The 12,830-nt window shown below is 34.4% G+C and overlaps 1 protein-coding gene across 1 annotated transcript in view; it reads right to left on the minus strand.

The window, feature by feature from the left end:
• Positions 1 to 12,830, minus strand: part of Frl (formin-like protein) — a 516,064-nt gene that overhangs the window by 341,374 nt on the left and 161,860 nt on the right. Inside the window, 2 exon segments of the mRNA XM_090412395.1 lie at positions 1,567 to 1,650; positions 8,806 to 8,885. Coding sequence (XP_090268521.1) covers positions 1,567 to 1,650; positions 8,806 to 8,885 — 164 coding nt within the window.

A 12,830-nucleotide genomic window follows, 5' to 3' on the forward strand; every position in this document is an offset into this window, starting at 1 on the left:
ACATAGTTCTGTACATAATTAATTTGCATAAAAAATATCACTTTCTTTTACACAACACAAAAAAAAGTTTCACAAAATAACACAAAAAAAGTTTTTCTATTTCTTTGTAAAAAAGTCACTGATTTCTTTTGCTTCTTGGAAGCTAAACTTTTTTCGAATGCTTCTCGGAGCTGCATTAGCAATAAAATTTTATGGAATGGCATATCATTCTGCTTAGCCCATTCTATACACATATTAATAAAACTGTCAACTGCCTCTTCATGTTTTACTTTTTGAATTTTTTGAAATTTCCTCTTTTGGTGTATCACCTTAGTTATCTTGGTAAATTCTAGAAAGCCACAGTTTTTTCCATGACGCTCGAATTGCTTCAGATTCGATGGCTTCCCAAGCAAACACGAACATACAATAAATCAAAATAGGCCTACAGTATAACCGTCCAATCGACAGTATGAAAAAAATACTGTACTGTAATAATAATAAAATGAATAATAATAGTTAAAATAATAATAATTAAATAAAAATAATAGTACACAAAATAATAATACGCAATAAATAAAACTTTTTTTCTTTCAAACCGTAGTTCTGATTACTGGAGGGTTCAGATTAGCGAGATACCACTTCTGTAATTCTCACATCCAGTTTTATTTCTCTTTTTATAGATGAGTAGCATGGGAGCTCTACTCCAATCATCCAGAATTCAATCCCATGGGCCTTCTGAATTATGCAATGCAGTCACCGTAAAACTTGTATACCTCCATATATTTTGTTTTTCATCTGTAAACTATCATTTACCTTACTTTCCTCTTCTGGGGAAACAAAAAAACATGCTGTTCAAGTTCTAGGCACTACTTACCCGAAGAACTTTACAGAAGTATCAAATCTATCTAACCTTACAATACTGTTTACAAATTTGAGTGGAGCACCAGAACTTGTCTAAAATCTGTTACATTTCTCATTACTTTGAGGACATAACAGCAGACAGTCTTTTTTTGTATTTGTTTATTTATTTTACAGGTGCTTCTCCATGGGGAACTTTTCAACCAAATTATCTTTTATAATCCTTCCATTTTCATCTAAAGCAATAAAAATATGAGCTACAGCTATCAACATCTGTGTTTCAACTGCAATTTGACTAAATATGCCTTTCTTTCAGCCATTCTGTTCATTGGAATCTTACCCATGTTCAAAAAATAACTCAGTAGGTTTCTTCTCATGTTACAGTTGAAGAACCAAATTCTCTTGAATATGATTAAGAAAAACAAGATACAATATATAATTCATATACAAATTTTAAGGTAAAAGTTAAAATATTCATTCATTCACACATACAGTCATTCATAATTATTATGAAACTAAATTTAAAACAATTTTCAAGCAATGTAGAAATAATCAGTATATGAAATTTTATAAATCTTTCTTAAGATTAAACAGAAATAGGAGTTTAATAAAACTGTTGTTCCCAAATCAAATTATTGCCAAATTATTAAAACAAGAAAGACAGCTGAAAAATTTTCAAATCACTAATAATTTTCTTTTCAACAAATGCATTTGTTCAGAAGTATTCACCTTAAAATTAATAACCGGAATGATAAATAATCAACAAGGACATCTAATCCCATGTTCTCTTCATTAAGAAACTCTCGAACCCACCTATAAAACAAAAATTACATCAGTTTACATAGCTAAATAAACAAGATAAATATAATATATTTTCTAACATGGAAGGTTAGGTGTTGATCGTTATTCATTACTTATGTTAATGGTATCACAACACCAAATCAATTAATTATAGAAAAAAAGATGTTTATTAACTATATTTAGGCTTACATTTTGCTGATTTTCCATCTGCCATCTTGAGAGCACATTACATGTTGCAGTCAACACATGAAAGTAAGTGAAACGATTCAAATTGTAATGGACAAAAGATTTGAATTCCTAATTTGGCCTGCTCTAATGTTGTAAAAAACAAAGTATTACAGATATGGGGGAGTTGATCTTAAGTAATGTGCTCAGGTTAGGAGAATGCTTCACAGCCATGGCTGACTCTAAAAATAATCTTTCTGACCTGCAACAACTTCTATAAAGCACATCAGTTTTCTTCCATCTAATCCTGCGTAAAGGGGTATTCCAGTCCAGAATTGTCATAATAATGATAGCGAATGTATTTCTCATGTTCTCTAAGGCAGATGCTAACATCCCTTTTGTCCATTATAATTTGAACTGTTTCACTTCCTCTTTGTCATGTGTTAAATGTAATATGTAACGTGCTCTGAAGATGCCGGTTTGAAATCTAGCAAAATATAAGCAAGTTAATAAATATCTTTTATATATATATATAAATTAGTTGGTTTGACATTATAACTATTAAAATAAGTTATAAATAAAATATTTTCATTGAGAATATTTCACTAGAAAGAAATTTAAAAAAAAAATACTTATCAGAAAAAAGCAATGCTCAGCACTTTAATGCTGTTTTATTTTAACAGTACTGAGATATATAGAAATATTCAGATCTTAAGATATAAATGAACTGAATAAGTGTTGTTTAGCAGAAAGTTGACTAATCATGATTCAGTCATACTTTATCAACTATACATCATTTTCTCCTCCCCCCCCCCACACCCTTTTCAAGGAATACATCACAAGCTGCTTGAAAGAAAACTTTGTAGCAGAGCTAGCACAGCTTCAGACATAGGCTATGTTGACCCATTCAGTACCATATTCAAGTATACAGGGAATGTTTTTTTGACTATTTAAAAACTGAGCAAAACTGATTATACTATATTGAAGGGCATGAACTCTACTCTAAAAACAGATGTCATGAAAATAATCTGTTAATATTTCTGACATGAGTTGCAGCTGGTTTAAAATGCTATGAAAATAAACGGTACTCACTGTTAAATATGCAAATGATTTTTTTTATTTTTATGTTGCTCCCATCCACAAAATGTTATCTGCAAACCTACAGTACATTTAGTGGGTGGGCTAAGAATTTATTTTTTCCTTATTTTATTTATTTTTTTACTTATTTTATTTATTTTTTACTTATTTTATTTATTTTTTATTATTTTATTTTTTGCTCTGATAACAGCAAAATGAAACAGGCATCTAGTAACAAAGCAGTAGAAAACTTCAATTATTCCTCAGAAATGGTTCATGATATATCAAGTCATACTACAGGTGCCGAAAGAAGAATAAGAACAGTGTTGTATATAAAATCTGGTTGCTAAAAAAAAAATAGAAATTCAAGGAATAGCTGATCACATGATAATATTTATAATTCCAGCATTTCTTATAAAGAAGTGAGAAAACCACTTTACACCTAGAGAATATGTATTTAACTTTGATCAGAGATAATTCTAAACTTTTCTGAAAAAAATGACAGCACTATTGCATTCAAAAGGACAACTACAAGATGTAAACCTCTTGCGAGGCAAATACCTCTCTCGATATTCTCAACTCCTCTCTATCTCTCATAGGCCATCCTCATTGCACTGCTTCCCACTTCTTATAATCTTATTTCTCTACAATCATGTAGACGGATTAAAGATTTCAAACGAATACCCTTGTTACAGTTGGGATTTCTACGCAGAAGCAGCCAAATTGTAGTTCTGTATTATATCATCTTACATCCTCTCTCCACTGCCATCTCAGTTCCAATTTAATTAATGGAACTGAGATGGCAGTGTAGAGAGGCTTTGTAAAACATAATCCACTGCTATACAAAGTTATAATAATGTTATATATGCTATATATATATATGGCTTCGTATAACATAATCTAACAATTATTGTTAGATTGTGCCCATTTATCAATAGATAAATAGGCAAGTCATCCTCCATTAGGTGGCTCAATCTCTAATTATAACATGCTTTGGTTATTCTGGTGCAAATTCAATGCTGATAACATCCAACAACACATGAATATTTGGAGTTATAATTTCTGTTATTATAAAATTCACTTCAGTCTAACTAGTTTGCCTGTGATGTTCAGCCAATTTATCACCAACATCAGTTTGTTGGATTCTTTGAGAAGATTGAAATATCATCAGAAACTGAAAGCGCGATTTCTTTCTTGTGATAATGATGTCCTTGTTTTTACTATGACATTTTCTGAGTACACATTCTAGTATAAGGTCTAGGGTACTGGGTCAAGTTGTTTAACTTGCAGAGTGAGTGGGAAGCAATCGTCTCCACCCCCCCCACTCCTTTTTTTTTCCCTTCTGTACAAATGTCTGCTTGACTTTTGATGGAATAATCCAAAGAAGTTTGGATTATTCCAATATATTTAACATTTTCATCTTGTTCAAGCATAGGCTAAAACACTGAGATAAGCTTTGCATCAAATACTTTCTTATAATACATAAAAGCAAAGCACAGATATCTGTTGTATCAATTACATTTTTCTATTATTTTTATAGCATGCAAATGATCAGCTGTAAAGTTCTTCATGAATCTTACGATCTGAATGGGTTTGCTGAAATTCTTTTATTTTAATAATTCTAATGAATGTTCTTTAAGAGATACTTGTGACATGAAAACACAAGGAAATAACTAAACAGCATTTATTTAAAGTCATATATTTCAGCCTGAATATTACAGGCCATCATCAGTGACAATGACAGTTAATTACAAGATAGAATGCAAAAAAGAGATTGATTTGAAATAGTGAGAGCCACGTAGTGTTATACATAAAACAACACAAAGATATAACTAAGGAAATATCATATTATTAGTTATTCATTAACTGTATTAAAAAAAAAAAAAATACTTTAATGACGTATGATTAGAATAAGACTCTCTCATACCTTTTCCATACCTGATTGGCTTCAGGTTGGAAAAGGAGTTGGGCAAGGATGCTTACTTTCCACTCACTTGTTTAGTATATATGAGGAGGACATCATGCAGGAAGCATTGGATAAGCTCAAGACAGGAATTAGGATAGGTGGTAGATTGATCAGTAATCTGAAGTATGCTGATGATACCGTACTCCTCTGTGATGACAAGGAAGAACTGGGACAAATTCTTGATAAAGTAAACAAGATCAGTGATAACAGAGGACTTCAACTCAATCCTAGCAAGACAAAGATTATGGTTCTCAAAGGAAATACAAACAGGAAAGCTCTTGAGAAAGAAGTATACCTTAATGGAGAAAGAATTGAGGACATCAGCAAGTTTGAGTACCTGGGATCCATTATTAAATGTGAAGAAGTGCTGTTCAGAAGAAGTCAGAAGAAGATTAGGAATGACTAAAACAACAGTCAGAGATTTGTCTAAAATCTAGAAGGATGGATCTATCTCCATGGGAATGAAGTTGAGGATTTTGGATGCAGTTGTTTTTCCAACAGCAACTTATGGATGTGAGACTTGGAACCTAAAGTAGTCAGATAAAAAAATAATAGCTGCTTTTGAGATGTGGTCTTACAAAAGGCTGTTGACAAAGATACATGAGAGGTGGGTCTAGAAAAATTGAGAGTAATGGCAAAACATCATGGATGTTTTGTCAATACGGTCAGCCTATTCAAATCATCCTGCAAGCTCTCTACATCCCCTTGATTAACTATTATTTAACTAACCTTGCAACATCAGCAAACAACTGAATATCTTCCTTCAAATTATTTCCTATATCCTTTATGTACAAATTAAATAGCGGTGGTTCAAGCACAGGAGCCTTGTGGTGGCACACCACTAGTCACCTGCCTTCTCATGGATTCTGCTCCTCCATATACTACTTTTTGGTATCTATCCATGAGTCACCCTTTAATCTATATCACCAGTTTCATATCTATCCCTATTTTTTGTAGACTGTTTAACAGAACTCAGTGTGGTATCCTGTCAAACACCTCCTCAAAATCCAGCAATTTCACATCACATAGACATTCCCATTATCCAACTCAGCTGTCACCCTATTATAAAAAGTTAACAGATTCCTAAAGCATGACCTACCCTTCATGAAGTCATGCTGCCCCCTTATAAAGTATTATATTCTTATCCACCCATTGAATTGTGTGAATTGTCTTTTTAACCAACTTTTCCAGTACTTTTACCACTACTCCTGAAATAATGATCATCTATAATTTGCCACCACAGACTTAGATTTTCCTTTATGCAAAGGAATTATTTTGCCCTCTTTCCACTCTCTTGAGAGTTGCCAGAGCAGAGACTTAAATTTAACAAACAGACTAGTCAAAGACATCACCATTTCCCTGGAAATTCTCCTCCAATGCGAGTTGATATTCCACCAATACCACAATGTATTTGCATTCAGATTCTGCAATATCCTAAGTACTTCTTTGAATTCATCAACTTCTGTTCTCAAATCAGTTCCCATCACCACTGCCATAACAATATCTTCGCTTGGATGATATACCCTTGCAAAATGATCACTCAACTATTTTGTCTGCCTCTGTTACCTCTCTATCATCTGCATTCATTAAGCTTATCCTTACATATCATTTTTCCTCCTACTTGCCACATAAAAAAAAAAAAAAGTCTTTCAGATTTCCTGTTCAGCTAATTTCTTCTCATAATATGATTTTGCCTTCCTTACCATGCTGGTGACCTTTCTTGTCCGACCCTTGTTGTTCATGAGTTAGCTCTCACCTTTCTCCTTGTATAACCTCCATAACATTGTTTTTTTTTGCAGCTCACGCTTAGTGATACTACTCACCCATTCAACTCCTACCTGATTTACCCTCCTGACAACAGTGTGATGTTGCTTCCGCCAGATATCCCTTAACTATCCTCAATGTACTGTGAACATCCTTCCATTGCAGATCTTATGCCATGATACTGCTTCAAGCTGCCTCCTAAGTGTATTACAATCACCTGCCTTGTAGTTCCACATCCCTTCTTAACTGAAATTTCCACATGTTTTGCTACATTCCAAGTCAATACCACATGATCACTTTCCCCAATTGGAGACAATGCAGTCATCTAAGTTATGGAGAGATCTTCTGATCTGCTTCAAGTAATTATATCTCAGTACGTGCATAAATTCCATTTCCTTCCTGTCATGTGATTTTTTCTCCTTCCAATTTATATCTCTGAAGTTGAAATCCCCCATAATAATTACTCAACTGGCACTCATTATACTAATCTGCTCATGTATGTCTTCCACATTATTCCTGGGATTCCCTTTGCCTATAGCAACAAGCAATTTTATATTTTGTCCTCGATCTAACATCAGATTAACTCAAAAGAGCTGCCATCTGCCTGACTGACTCCTAAACTTTTTGGCTGCAATTCATTTGCTATCATCAACAGTATCCCCTCCCCAATTCTGTTTACTATATCCTCTTTGAAAATACTAACTCCATCACATTATATTCCTGTAACTGTCATCAATGTTAGCCAAGTCTCACTAATGCCTAGAACTATTGCCAAGGTTGCACTATCCAATGCCAATACAGGCTTTTATTTGTCAATTTGGCTGCATGACCAGCACACCATACACATTTTTCTATCTCATTTGTACAGCCAACATCCTAGGATCTAATTCACAACAGAAATTGAAAGTAACAATCTGCCCTTCCTAGATACCTTAGTTATAAGACAACAAAATGGATCTCTAACCTTCATCATCTGCAGACCCCCCCCCCCACACACAGGTACATACATACATCCATGATCAGTCATATCATATCACCCTACTCCTCTCAATAATGTGAAACTATAAAAACCCTAGTCAAACAGGTAAAATTAATTTGCTCAGATAACATTTCACTCGACACTGAACTCACCCACATCAAATAAAAAGAATTTTAATGGCATGTACCTTCCTTCCAAACAGATTACAGCAAATCCATCACCATTCCCTATATTCATTACATCTCAGAAAAGGCAACGAAGATCTTAAAAAAGCACAATCTTGTGACCACTTATAAACTGCACAAAAAGCTAGCAACCCTAATCTGCTCCCTCAAAGACCATACACAACCTCTGGGTTTACCCAGAATGTACCAGGTACCCTGCAGCTGCAACTATTCATACTATGGACCAACAGGTAGGACAGCCAACATTCATATCAGAGCACCAGGATTACATCTGTTTCCACCACTATGACCACTCAGGATTAGCAAACCATGCCCTGGATACCTGCCACAGGATCCATTAGAAAAAAGCCACCTTACTCAATTGGAGCAAATTTTAATTCAAGAGGCTTTTTCTTAAATATGCTGTAGCTTTCACCAACCATCCCAACCCCAACAAGTATGGCTGTACCAAACTGCTTCTCATATGGGAAACCCTCATCATCAGACAATTAGCTCAACAGGCAAAAACATCCAACCAAAGTCAGCAGGTGGCTTAATTATAGGACTTGAGGTCATCCTGTATTTCTCCTGTTCCTTCTTTGTTACTGAAGTGTGCCTACATGCAATTCAACTTTGGTGAAATATAGGAAGTAATAATCATATTTAAGAGTTATCTATAGTCTATGTTGTTAATTTCCTTAAACAACATGATGCTGGAGAATCAACGTGTAAGCCTAAAGATTAGGATTCATCTGTTCTAATTACATTAATATTATTATAGTGAAATATCCATGGAGTTCTCACGAGGTAACAAATGGTATTTGAACCCAGATATCTTTACTAGGTGAATAATACATATTCAAATCACTCTCTAAGTGATCCTTTAAATACAAACATATATTAAGCAAAAATATGAACATCATTGAATAAATAAAATTTAATTAAAATTGTAATCACATTTTATGAAAATTTAAATGAAAATGGAGATGCAGTAATGAAGCATCTATAATGAGCACAGTTTAATAATAACAAAGAGTAGTATTTCAACTTACTCGATATTATTAGTCCTCAGTGATATTTCCAAATCTCTTAGCACCTGAGTAGATGTTGAATCACCAAGCATTTTTCTTTTCTAAATGTGGAATTTTTAGAATAATAAATTATAACTGAATAAATGCATTCTTTTAAAAGCATTTTTATCAAATAATTAAACGAAAGTAATTTTAAAAAATGCTGAAAAGCAATTTTCTTAAAAACCTGTATACAGAAAACTTCATCATCATCATCATCAAATTCCTGCCATGTACCCTCAAGGGGTGTACAGGATATGACAGTACTACATGAAAAAATTACATCATTACTAACTTCCTATCTACAATTTTCCTCCAAATCAGTCTGTTACTTGTCAAGACTCCAACATTATCAGATCTTATATTTCTATCGTCTAAGGCACTTTGTACCGTATCAATCCACCTATATCTTGGTCTTCCTCTGGGTCGTTTTCCTGCCAACCTGGCAGAGAACACTTGTTTTGCTAATCTTTCCTCTCCCATTCTATTTAAGTGACCATACCATCTGAGATTAGCTCTGCTAACGCATTCCTGGATGCTGACAATGTCAAGTTCTTTCCTAATATCCTCGTTTTTTAATATGATATTGCCATTGATGCCATCTGTTCACGCCTCTAATCTTTCTCAGGACTCTCATATCTGCGGTCTCTAGTCTTTGGTCAAGTGTTTTACTTCTGACCCAGCTCTCAGATCCATAAGTTAAAATTGGTTTGAACACAGTCTTGTATACAGCTAATTTAGTGTTCCGACTAATTTCTTTCTTATTCCATATGAATTTATTCAATCGACTTCCCACGATACCAGCTTTGCTGATTCTGTTGTCTATTTCTATATTTAGTTTACCAGAATACAGAAAACTTGTATTCAGTTATTCAACCAGGTCTTAACTTCTTGGGAAATTCCTGAAGACTGGAAATTGGGAAGAATAATAATTCCCATATGTAAAAAAAGCTATAAACAGGAATGTGAAAATTAAAGACTGATAACCTAAATAAGTCGCACAAATTATTTATCTGAGGTCTAAACAGAATGAAAGCAACTTATGAGCAACATTTAGGAGAACCAATGGGATTCAGGAAAGGGAGAACTACAAATGATTCAATCTATACTGTTTTACAATTAGTTCAACTGATATGGGAAAAATTAGAAATCTTGACTGCTGCTTTATAGATTTTAAGCAAGCATATGATTCAATAAACAGAACAAAATTAAAATAATTTTTTTTGAAATTTAGAATAAAAAAATAAAAGAGTAAAAATGCTCAATATCATCTCCCAGTACTATAAAAATACTATGGCAATAATCTACAATCCTAAAACAGAAAGAAGAACATAAATGACACCTCAAGTATTCGTCACAGAAAAGTAAGTCTATCAGACCACGCACTAAATTGACAAAAAAAAGGTATCCAAAGTCCTTACATCGGTCCAAAACCTGTACAAATGTAAGTCCTGAAGATGACCTTGATATAAAGATCAAAATGAAGGAAGTTATTTTAATGTTAATTAAAGTAAGTTCTTCAACACAGTAGTGTAAATTAAATATACCAAGAAATTATATTCTTGGTTTAATCTAACTTCATGACTGGGCAACTCGCATACAGAGGCTAATGACTTCACATCACTTGCCTTAGTATCCCATAATGCAAAGCACATATCCTTACAGACATGTATAATGTTATGCTTTATGGGAAGGGTCATTACCCACAGTGGTTTTGCCCTTTATTGAGGTCTCATCAGTGGGAGCCTTATTTTAGTAACAAGGTGTGACCTTTTGGCTACTTGTTTATAAGACTTCTGCATTACTTCAACCTTGGTATCACTTCTGGGTCTGGCTCCCACTGATGAGACCTAAATAAAGGTCAAAATCAGTCTGGGTAGTGACCCTTCCCATAATGCATAGCATTATACATGTCCCTAAGAATATGTGCTTTGCATTATGGGATACTAAGGCAAGTGATGTGAAGTCATTAGCCTCTATATATGAGTCTCAGTCGTAAAGTTACTTCACACGCAAACTTTGCTCTGTCTAATAATGTCCTAAGGGAGTAGGAGGATAAATTAATTCCTTTGCAATAAAGGAGGCTGTAAGATTGTGATAACAAATTAGAGACCGATCAGTATCTCAGGCGGGATGGTAGAAGTACTGGAAAAAAGTTAATCAAGGACAGAATTCAGGATTGGAAGTACAAGAATATGGATGCTCTATGGGGAACATCATGTCTTTGTAAAGGGCTGGTAACAACTTAGTAATTTACTAATGTTTTATAATAAAGTGAGAGATGAAACAGAGGAATTCAACTCATTTCTAGCAAGACAAAGATTATGGTTCTCAAAAGAAATATACAGAGAAGCTACTAAGAAATATTGTACTTTAAAGGAGAAAGAATTGAGGAAGTTCGAATACCTGGGCTTTATTATTAATGTAAAGAACTGCTGTTCAGAAGACATCAGAAGAAGATTAGGAATGGCTAAAACAAGTTAGAGACTTGTCTAAAATCTGGAAGGATAAATCCATCTCCACAAGAACAAAAAGTAAGGATTCTGGATGCAGCTATTTTTCCAACAGTGACTTATGGATGTTAAACTTGGAACTTAAAGAAGTCTAATAAGAAAAGGATAGTCACAGAAGACTTGAAGATATCATATACTGAAAAGCAGTCAAATGGATGGATTAGCTGGTACAACGTTAAGGCTCCTAAAGACATTGATAGAAGAAAACTGAAATACTTTGAACACATTGAAAGGATGGAAAGAAGACTTCTCAAAACAGTAATAGAAGGTAAAGTTCCTAGAAAAAGAGGAAGAGGTGGAATCTGAATGAGATGGATGGATGGATGGATGGATAGTGTGTCTGGAGTGTGGTCTTTAGAGAGATAAAGCTTCCAGAATAAAGTGACCATATGGCATCTGACAATGCCAATGAATAGATGGATGGATCTTCTGTGGCCAATGTAAACTTCACACTTAGCAACAATGAAGTGACTCCCCATTCTTCAGCCCAAGGCACATTTATTCAAATCCTTTTGCAACAACATCACATCAGAACTTCCTGAAACTGCTCTTTCTAATTTAGCATCATCAGCAAATAAGTGAACAACTCCTCTCACACCCTGAATCATATCATTGATATATAAAGTTAACATCAGTCCCAGAACAGAACTCTATACTCCACTCATCATCATCTTTCTTCAGGATGCTGAATCTGCCCCCCACCTTTCCATACCCAACCAACTGCTCCTCTCAGTTAACCATCCCTATAACTAAGCTACCAACTATTCATCCCCATCATGCTCAATTTCAACAGCAGTTTATCATGCAGTACTCAAATTCTCTATTCTAACAAAATCTGGATAAAGCACTGTAGAAACATCTCCTCTGTCCAATATGCTATTCATTCCATTGAAAAAGATAAAGTGACTAAACCAAGACCTCTCCTTAACAAATCCATGATGATCCTTCAAAATATTATCATTCTCATCAATCCCGGTTGTATTCTGTCTCTAACTCAGCTATTAAATGACCACCACTATGGATTCCATCATTTCCCATCAACAGGAGATCTCTCATATATCATCCATCTCTGAACAAATGCTATAGAGAAATTTGGTGAATCTTAAGTGGTTGCACTTGATATCTCCAAAGCTTTTGACTGGGTCTGGCACAAAGGCTTGCAAAGCAAACTCCCATCATTTGGACTGTCTCAAGAATTCTGCAGTTGGACTGCCAGCTTTCTTGTCTGGATACGTGCTATGTGTGATGGTAGACATTAATCCTCTCACCATCCAACTACTGCTGGAGTTGCACAAGATTATGTTCTCTCACCAACCCTCTTGTTTCTGTATATCAATGACCTACTTCAGTTGACCTCCAACCCAATATACACAGTATTGCAGATGACAGCACATTGCACTTCTCCCTTTCATTTGATAAACCTCACTCTACACAACACACCTCAACCTACAGAACATCAATCACCATGCCATCAATTGTGATCTTCAAGCTATC

The sequence above is a fragment of the Typopeltis vanoorti genome, chromosome 22 (assembly GCF_054136105.1).
Source record: "Typopeltis vanoorti isolate ZY-2024b chromosome 22, IOZ_Tvanoo_1.0, whole genome shotgun sequence".
Taxonomy (NCBI): Eukaryota; Metazoa; Arthropoda; class Arachnida; order Uropygi; family Thelyphonidae; genus Typopeltis; species Typopeltis vanoorti.